Source organism: Chanos chanos, chromosome 2 (assembly GCF_902362185.1).
Source record: "Chanos chanos chromosome 2, fChaCha1.1, whole genome shotgun sequence".
Lineage (NCBI taxonomy): Eukaryota > Metazoa > Chordata > Actinopteri > Gonorynchiformes > Chanidae > Chanos > Chanos chanos.
In genome coordinates this window covers 1,918,343-1,927,500 of record NC_044496.1, presented here as the reverse complement: position 1 = coordinate 1,927,500, position 9,158 = coordinate 1,918,343, and the positions used below count along the sequence as shown (strand labels likewise).

Here is a 9,158-nt window from a genome sequence, read left to right as displayed (position 1 = left end):
TGTATTAAACAGAGTTCTTCTCTGCACTGTCCTGCATCCGTAATCTGCCCAGGCACACCGGTGCACGGAGGCTGCATCTAACAGATTTAATCCTACATGACTTAAATGCCCTTCACTGCCAGGGGGAGACCAGAAATAAGCTGTAGGCACGCGAGGGCAGTGGCAAGGTGACAAACCTGAGACCTTTTTTTTTTTTTAGGGGCGGGGAGGGGGGGGGGGGGGTGTACACATTAGGGCTGTGTCCAGTCAGATGACAGTCAACATCTGAAAGATTGGAAGAATGATCACTGCTTTGCTCAGCATAGGTTAGATGATGGGTTTTTGTGTGTGTGTATGTGTATGTGTGTGTTTATGTGTGTGTGTCTGTGTGTGTGTGTGTCTGTGTGTGTGTGTGTGTGTGTGTGTGTGTGTGTGTGTGTGTGTGTGTGTGTGTGTGTGTTGGCGGCAGGCACCAGCACACCCCCGGGCATCAGTGCCACGGCAGTGCCCAGCATCGCAGCGCCCATCGGGGTGAACGGCTTCAGTGCCCTGCCTCCCCAGAGCAACGGCCAGCCCGCCTCAGAGCCCATTTACACCAATGGGATTCACCCTTACCCAGGTAAGTGTCCAATAACGTGCGAGCTTTAGGAAAGACTGGGTGTGTCCAGGTCCAAGTTCAGTTTGTACTGAGTGAAGTTCGTGAATTGCTCTACACTTTACCTGTCTTTTATGAAGAGAGAACCAAATGTTAAACTTTCACAGAGGTGAGAACGTTTTCTTAGGAAGAGCAATAAAAGTCATTTTTGGCTCATTAACTGAGACATAAAAAAGCATAAGTCAGACATGAGAGCTGTCAAAAAATCAACTCTTTTGATCAGGCTTAAGTTCTGAAATGTGAGAGCATCACCTCTGTGAGGAGTGAAGTTTAGATATTTCACAAATATCTCTCACACACACACACACACACACACACTGCATTTCTGCAGTCATGAGGCACCTGCAGTGATAATGAACTGTAAAGTGTTTTGTTTTGCTTGCTATTAATATTTGATGTCGACATTCAGGGACAGACGGAGAAGTCAGAGCCCTGATCCTCTACTCTCTCCTCCTCATGCTCTCTCATTCTCTCCTCACTGGGTCTCATCTGCCTCTTCTTCTGCTTCTTCTTCCTCTCTCTCTCTCTCTCTCTCTCTCTCTCTCTCTCTCTCTCTCTCCCTCGCTCTCTCTCCCTCTCTCTCATTCTCTTCCTCTCTCTCTCTCTCTCTCTCTCTCTACAGCACAGAGCCCGACAGTGACAGACCCACTCCAGCAAGCCTATGCGGGTGTGCAGCACTATGCAGGTGCTCTGTCGTTTCTCTGTCATTCACCCTTTCTCTCTCTATCTCTGTATGTATTTATCTATCTTTCTTTCTTCCTCTCTTTCTCTCTCTCTGTCTCTGTATGTATGTATCTATCTTTCTCTCTTCCTCTCTCTCGCTGTCTCTCTCTGTGGGAATAGGTTATTTGACATCGGGATCCTAAATGATCTCCATGCCTCCCCATATCTCTCAACGATTCAGTGGTACTGAAAGAATTAAAAAAACAAAAAAACAGACCAAATCCAGAGTATTCTCTGACATGTGTGCTTTATCTCCTAATGCTCTACATGTCCATTTCAAACAGTCATGTTTACCATATAAGAAAATAAGGCCAGTTATGTGCCCCTAATGCAATTTAAATAGGCAGGAGCCTTCAGAACAAGAGCAACAGAATGATAGTTAAAGATGTTTTGTCATGTTCGGGAACGCTGATGTGAGTCTCCCTTTCTCGGCCTGTCTTTGCAACAGCAGCCTACCCTGCCGCCTATGCTCCAATCAGTCAAGCGTTCCCACAGCAACCAGCCATCATTCCCCAGCAACAGCGAGAAGGTAAGCGCAGCCGCGCCCAGCGCAGATAAAAGGTGCTAATTGCCATGTTCCGTCTGTACGCGGAGAGCTTTGAATTAACAGGGGAAGACAGCTGCTTGGGAGATGTGGGAAAAAAATGGGCTATATTTAATACGAGAACATTTAAATGAACACGCAGAGATATTCAGTATTCATAGTTTGAGGGACAAAATGTTCCAAAATTTGGATATGCGAATTTGGATTCATTTTCTCGAGGTTCTTGAAAACAAATGTTTTTTACCGTGACTTGATGTTTCTTGTCAGTCTTTCACAGGCATGCGGTCGTTGTGTGTTTATTCTGTGATGGAATGTCATTACATAACAGAAAATTTGAATACTTTACTTAGTTTTCAAAACACTAGGCACACTAGACACACTGTTTTTATCCAAATCAAGGGTTTTTTTCGTTTAGTTTTGTTTTTTTGTGGAGGTGGAAACTGTGCTAACTAAAAAGGGAGACGTGATAAAAACATTCCATCGTGCATTTATAGATCTTAGCGAGTGTCTTCATAAAAGCTTAAGTGTTATAGCAGTCGCTCTCTTACAGCAGTTCAGCGCAGATAATTCACCCATAAAATCATAAAAACAACGCGTAATGTGTCCAATGGACCAAAAAGACATTTTCTCACATGAGCATCACAACACCACCAGCTCTCTGCTCTGCATCGCCAACTAGTGGCCGGGCATTGTCAAAAAATCCCAATGGAGCTCTTTCATTGTGCCTACGCTGTATTTTATGGCTAGAACAGATTCTTCTGTTCAATGGGCCAAGAGAACTTTGTGGCAAATGGCCACTACTCCATGTGGTCTTCAGAAACGGGCTTTTAACTCTGCAGTTCAGAGCAGAGAGATGGTCGTCTGTTTGTAAAATGAGTAGGAACTGAAACCGTTGTTCTGTAAAAAACAAAAATAAAGAAGTGCATAAGGAGAAGAAACGTGAAAGAGAGTTCAACATAAATTCGTTCATTTATTCATTCATTCATTTTCAAAGCCACTTATCCCAATTTGGGTCGCAGGGTGCTGGAGCCTATCCCAGTGCTCATTGGGAAAGAGCACGGAAACCCCCTGGACAGGTCACCAGTCCTTGCAGGGCTCGATATAGATTATGAAAGTAAAAAGAACAATAAAATGTTGGACTGTAGGAGTCAGGGTTTGATGTGTTTGACAGTGGAAATTGAAGGATCATTTTGTGGATGTCCAGTCAAGAGCCTGTCTCCTAGAGAGTTACTGCCATCAAAAGCGATGTTTATTAAAATTTGGCCTTTCACTGCTGATTTCATAGAAAGCTTCACTCTCCTCCTGAAGGAACAAGAGAATTTCTTCCTCTATTTAGTGCCACAGCTAAAGAATGTGCTTTCTAGTGATTATCTCTGGCCCATTTCCTCAAAAATCTTTGTCACTCGTCAAAATCTCAAATTTTTGTCGCTATTAGTTTGTTAGCTTGTTAGCGACAAACTAACAACACACAAACAAGCTAGTTCAAAATTCACAGCTACCCTAACCTGAGTTCACCTTCCTTCAGGTAAAAGGACACGACACGACCGCAAACGGTTCTCACACTTCTTTTGTCTTTTATCGAGTCGTGCGAGCAGCTCTCTGAGAGAGAGAACCGTGCTGCCTGGCTCTGACTCGGAGGTTAAACCGCTCACAGTCGTTAGCTGCACCCTGCACAGCACAGTCAGTTCCCCGAGCAGAAACAGGAAGCCAGTCACCCTGACAGGAAATAATTGGGTTAAATGTTTTCTTCGTGCCTCCTTTTGTTCTGTGGATCTGTCCTTTGTTCATCCACGTCTTTCCTCTCTCCACCCCCCCCCCCCACCCCCCACAGGGCCCGAGGGTTGTAATCTGTTCATTTATCATCTGCCCCAGGAGTTTGGAGACACGGAGCTAATGCAAATGTTCCTTCCCTTCGGCAACGTCATCTCCGCCAAAGTCTTTGTGGATCGGGCCACCAATCAGAGCAAGTGTTTCGGTGAGTACGGAGCTCCTTCCTGTCTCGTCCGCGGTACGTACGGCACGGAGGGGAGCCCCGGAGGAGAGGTCCGAATCGGGTAAAAAATCCTGGGGCCTCGGCTCGGGTAGCGCTGATTCGTTTCCTTTGTTCCCCGTGTCCGGCCTAATCGAGCTGCAGTTAAAGCGTCGGAAGCGGCGTCACGTCTGAGTGAGCGGGGAGGTGATGCACGCTGTCCTCTTCAGCTCCAGCTCATCAGTGAATGCTTATGAGATGTTTGGCACTGAGGGCTTCTGGCCAACACTGTCCTCCGGGCCTCTTCTGTCTGTGAGGGCCCAAGCCTGTCCTCCGCCTCTGGTAACCTCAAAGTCTCCAAACCGTCACCTTCCAACTTCTGTGTCTGAACGCTGGCCCCATCCTCCCGATCCGCAACAAACTTCCAAGATCTATGGGCCTCAGCAAAGCCGAAACCGAAAATCGTTAACGCCATTAACTCTAGCTAATGCAGATTATTGCTCAAAGCTCCTTTATCTCCACACCTCCTGGAACCTGGCTCTGTCATCGAGCAAATCCAGGGCTATTCATACCATAGAACTGGAGCTCTGAATGCACAGGTGGAAGGTGTAACGTCTGCCGCTAAAGAGATAAGAGAACGTGTTGCGTGGGCGCCCGCTCCCAGCTAGTTTTTCAGACAGACAACAACACCTTAGCATAGAGGCTCCAGGGAGGCGTTCTAAAGTCTGGTGCCTGCCCGGACTCTTCTGTTTGGAGCCCGTGCGTAAGATCCATCTGCTCCGAAACGGCAGATATGAAACGCAAAAAACCTTTTTTTTTTTTTTTTTTTTCGAAGGGAGGAGAAAATCATTTGATAGAGACGTTCAATTTAGCCGACCCAGTGGTCTCAGGGTTTATTTTGGTATCTATTCATTAAGATCTTGGCTGACATGCAATAATGCAGCCCTTTTTTTTTTTTAGACATTCTTTTTTTGGTCTGAGCCCACAGGCTTTTGCAGAAAACATTAACGAATTAGAGAGAAGAACTGCACCGTGCCAGAACTGAGGTAAATCATTAGTTTCCTCCAGCAGAAAAAGAAGAGAGCGGGGGAAACATGACAGAATGTGTAATTTAATCAGAAACCAGCCGCTCAGAGTGTGTGTGCAGAAAGACACTCACACCTGCATGTACTGAACAGGCACTTTCATAGGCCGCGTGCATCAGCAAGCGAAGAAGAGAAAATAAAAACACTGTTACGTTAGCGTGGTTTTAACACGTTTTGGGCCATATTACTAGCTTGCTGCTTACTGTTGGGGAAAAACGCAAAGACGCCGGTTAAGGATGGTGCGTGCTTTTCCGTTGGGGTGCGTGTCCTGCGAGTGACCCCAGACCGCTCCGATCGGAGAGGGTTGGGAAGGTAAACGCGTGTTTTATGAGCAGTAATCCGCACAGATCTGTCTTTTTTGAGCCCTGACATTCAGAATGAAGCTCCAGACACTTTGCTTTGATTCGAACGTGTTAGACCAAAGCCAGGGGGCCTTGTGGGGATGCGGTATTATTTTATTCCACAGTGATTATTCACACAATATTGACATTTAAGACAGATCAAAGCTTCTCTCTCTAAGTGGGTTCAGCAGAGGGAAGTTTCATTTAAAAGGATCCTCTGAAGACCTCAGAACACACACACACACACGCACCCACACACACATACACGCACCCACACACATACACGCACACACACGCACACACAAAACACGCACACCCCCCCACCCCCATACACCCCCACACAATATATACACCCAACATTAAATTAGCCCCTCTAGCTTTAATGTTTGTTAAAGGTGCCTTTTTTTCAGAAAATGGAAAGAAAATTGCTAAAAATGGACCAGTCTCATTTCTAGTCTGTAGATCTGGAGGAGCTGTAGGCAAGTGGTGGTACTGATTAAGGACGCGTTAAGGAAAAGTGGTAGTCAGAACCAGACTGTGGACCCTTGTCTCTTCTATCTGACTTTGGCTCTCGTCTGCGGGGTTGTGGAGTCGACTGCCCCAGTATCAAAGCCACTGATACATCATCTTTACCATGATCTGCTGCAAATCCCTCAGTTTAGGATGATAAGAGTGATGAAAACAACATAAAAAAAAACCCTGAAGTCATTACTTTTCACAGCTGTTGGTTTCCATCGTTTCTCATTCTCAACAGTCCGTCCAGTTCCTGAGTTATGTGAGGAGTAGCGTGTCACGTGAAGAGCGATGAAAAAAATGGCTTTGGCCTCTTTGAGTAATTAAACCACCTCATTGTCATCCTTCTTATTCAGCTCCCGCGGACAAGAGACACATTTTCTACCAAATATAAATGGGTCTAAATCAGAACTGAGACAATACAGTCCCTCGTCCTTTGTTTTGGTTTCCTTTCAGACTGCTCTACAAAGATCCACTGTGTGTCTCCTATCAGGGCAAACAGGCAAATTGGATGACTTTTGCCCACAGCGTGAAAATGACTTGGCGTCTTGGTGAGAAATTAAGTGGCGTTTGTGAGACAGAGTTTCGTAAAACACAGAGAACAGTCAAAAAATTCACTCATTTCCATTTTTTTTTAAGGACTCGTGTCTCTCTGCCTCACCCCTCCTCCCTCTGACTTTAATCGTCCTTTTTTAGTTTCCTTTTTCACTCCGTCTGACAATCACCTTTCAGAGATGGACTTGGAGGCAAGGGCGAGATTTATGCAAGCGGCAGGAGAAGGGTTGGTCGCTGTTTGACAGGCCTTTCCCTGCTCCGTTTGTTTAAAAGGTTTGTAAAAGCAAGACTCTTATCTCTCCCGGGCTGACAAAAGCCTGCCCTCTCCCCCCAAATTAAATTGGACCTGTAGCGGCGTGATGGAATCAGCTGGCAAGTGGAAAATTCCGGCCGTCAATCACGGCAGTGTGTGATAAGCCGAGGCAGGAGTCCCACAGCAGGGAGATGCAGACCCACTCTGCCCCCACACCTGGGCCATAACTCAGACACCGAAAAGCTCACCTTGCATGCTTAACATCTAACCCTGAAAAAGGCACCAGCCTCTCTCCTCTTGACACACACACACACGCATATACACACAGTAGACACATACCTACGCAGACTCACACACACACACACGCATTCATACAAACACACACTCATACACACACACACACGCATTCATACAAACACACTCTCATACACACACACACACGCATTCATACAAACACACACTCATACACATACACATACTCATATAAACACACACACACACACACACACACACACACTGACATTCAACTACATTTTGGCATCGCTCTGCTCAGCTCAGAGACATGTTATTCTCTGACATTTCTGTTGTTTTGGGTTAATTTCATGTCCATTTTGATAAGTGTGGGCATCTGTTTCTGCAGTCAACATTATTGTAGTCTTATTTTAGTGCAGTGCTCAGTATTTTAATCTTTTTTTAGTGCAGTGATAGTATCTGCAGAGTAACAGTCTGATATAAGATGCCATCACTCCATCGTTGTGGAGTACACTGTGTTCTCACACCTCTCTCTCTCCCTCTCTCTCCCACTCCCCCCCTCTCTCTCTCCCTCTCTCTCCCTCTCTCTCTCCCCCCCTCTCCCTCTCTCTCCCTCTCTCTCTCTCCCTCTCTCTCTCTCTATCTCTCTCTCCCTCTCCCTCTCTCTGTCTCTCTCTCTCCCTCCCCTCTCTCTCTCTCTCTCTCTCTCTCTCTCTCCCTCCCTCTCTCTCTCTCTCTCCTTCTCTCTCTCTCTCTCTCTCTCTCTCCCTCCCTCTCTCTCTCTCTCTCTCCCTCTCTCTCTCTCTCTCTCTCCCTCTCTCTCTCCCTCTCTCTCTCTCTCTCTCTCAGGCTTTGTCAGCTTTGATAACCCATCCAGTGCTCAGGCCGCTATTCAGGCAATGAATGGATTTCAGATCGGCATGAAAAGGCTCAAAGTCCAGCTGAAGCGGCCAAAGGACGCCAACCGACCTTACTGACCTTCCTGCCGTCCACACCAAGGTAAAGATCAGACCCTGGGTCACGTGGCATCTTCACCACAGACACGCCCAAATGACGCTGAGTCTGGAGCAGAGTTCAGCAGGGAAGTGAAGCAGGTTTCACATTAGAGAATGAAGCTGAGAGGAGCAGAGCAGGCTGTGTGAGCGGAGAGGGCGATGAGGGAGGTGAAAAGGAGAGCAGGAGGTGTAAGGGGAGAGGGAGATGAAGGAGGTGAAAAGCAAATAGAAGGTTGTTCTTAAAGCGCCGGAGACAGAGCACACACAGTGGGCTGCTTGGCAAGAGTCCGACAACCATATTTCAAACTGAAACAGTCCCCTCAGAGATGTCAGCAGGAGGGGTGTGTGTGTGTGTGTGTGTGTGTGTGTGTTTTCTCCTGTCAGCCTGTTTGTGGTCTATGTCTTTCCTGTTTTGTCCCTCCTGTTTTTAAGTGTTTCATTGTGTGTGTGTGTGTGTGTGTGTGCGTGTGTGTCTTTATGTTTTTGTGTCCAGGGAAAGGGCAATATTTACATTAGATCAACAGTGTAACTAAAAAATGATTTAAATAACAACAATTAAAATTAATTGTTTAAATTCCATTAGAATTCGGTCGTGAATTATTGGTCAAAATTAGGATTACTCAAAAGATGAAGATAGCAACACATTTCTGAAGTCCTGTGAAAAATTACACGTATGTAAGTCACGTCAATAAAAAAAATAAAAGGCATGACTGTGGAAACACGCCGGCGATGACACTCAGGTCACCACTCACGCTTCTGTTAATACAGGTTCACAGAGTTATATTAATACAGGTTTACACAGTTATATTAATACAGGTTCACACTTATATTAATACAGGTTCACACTTATATTAATACAGGTTCACACACTTATATTAATACAGGTTCACACTTATATTAATACAGGGTTACACACTTATATTAATACAGGTTCACACTTATATTAATACAGGTTCACACACTTATATTAATACAGGTTCACACTTATATTAATACAGGTTCACAGAGTTATATTAATACAGGTTCACACTTATATTAATACAGGTTCACACAGTTATATTAATACAGGTTCACACAGTTATATTAATACAGGTTCACAGAGTTATATTAATACAGGTTCACAGAGTTATATTAATACAGGTTCACACTTATATTAATACAGGTTTACACACTTATATTAATACAGGTTCACACACTTCTATTAATACAGGTTCACAGAGTTATATTAATACAGGTTCACACAGTTATATTAATACAGGTTTACACACTTATATTAATACAGGTTCACACAGTT

The 9,158-nt window shown here is 45.1% G+C and overlaps 1 protein-coding gene across 5 annotated transcripts in view; it reads left to right on the top strand.

Moving 5' to 3' along the window:
* The window catches only part of celf6 (CUGBP Elav-like family member 6), a 116,697-nt gene extending 108,851 nt beyond the window's left edge, over positions 1–7,846 (top strand). For 2 of the 5 annotated variants that reach the window (XM_030766772.1, XM_030766769.1), the window contains 5 exons: positions 449–598; positions 1,257–1,319; positions 1,806–1,886; positions 3,733–3,876; positions 7,719–7,846. In XM_030766772.1, coding sequence (XP_030622632.1) covers positions 449–598; positions 1,257–1,319; positions 1,806–1,886; positions 3,733–3,876; positions 7,719–7,846 — 566 coding nt within the window. Of the gene's footprint in view, positions 1–448; positions 599–1,256; positions 1,320–1,805; positions 1,887–3,732; positions 3,881–7,718 lie in introns of those variants that run through there. The other 3 variants (XM_030766773.1, XM_030766774.1, XM_030766770.1) reach the window with 3 other exon arrangements.
* The last annotated feature ends 1,312 nt before the right edge of the window (positions 7,847–9,158 follow it).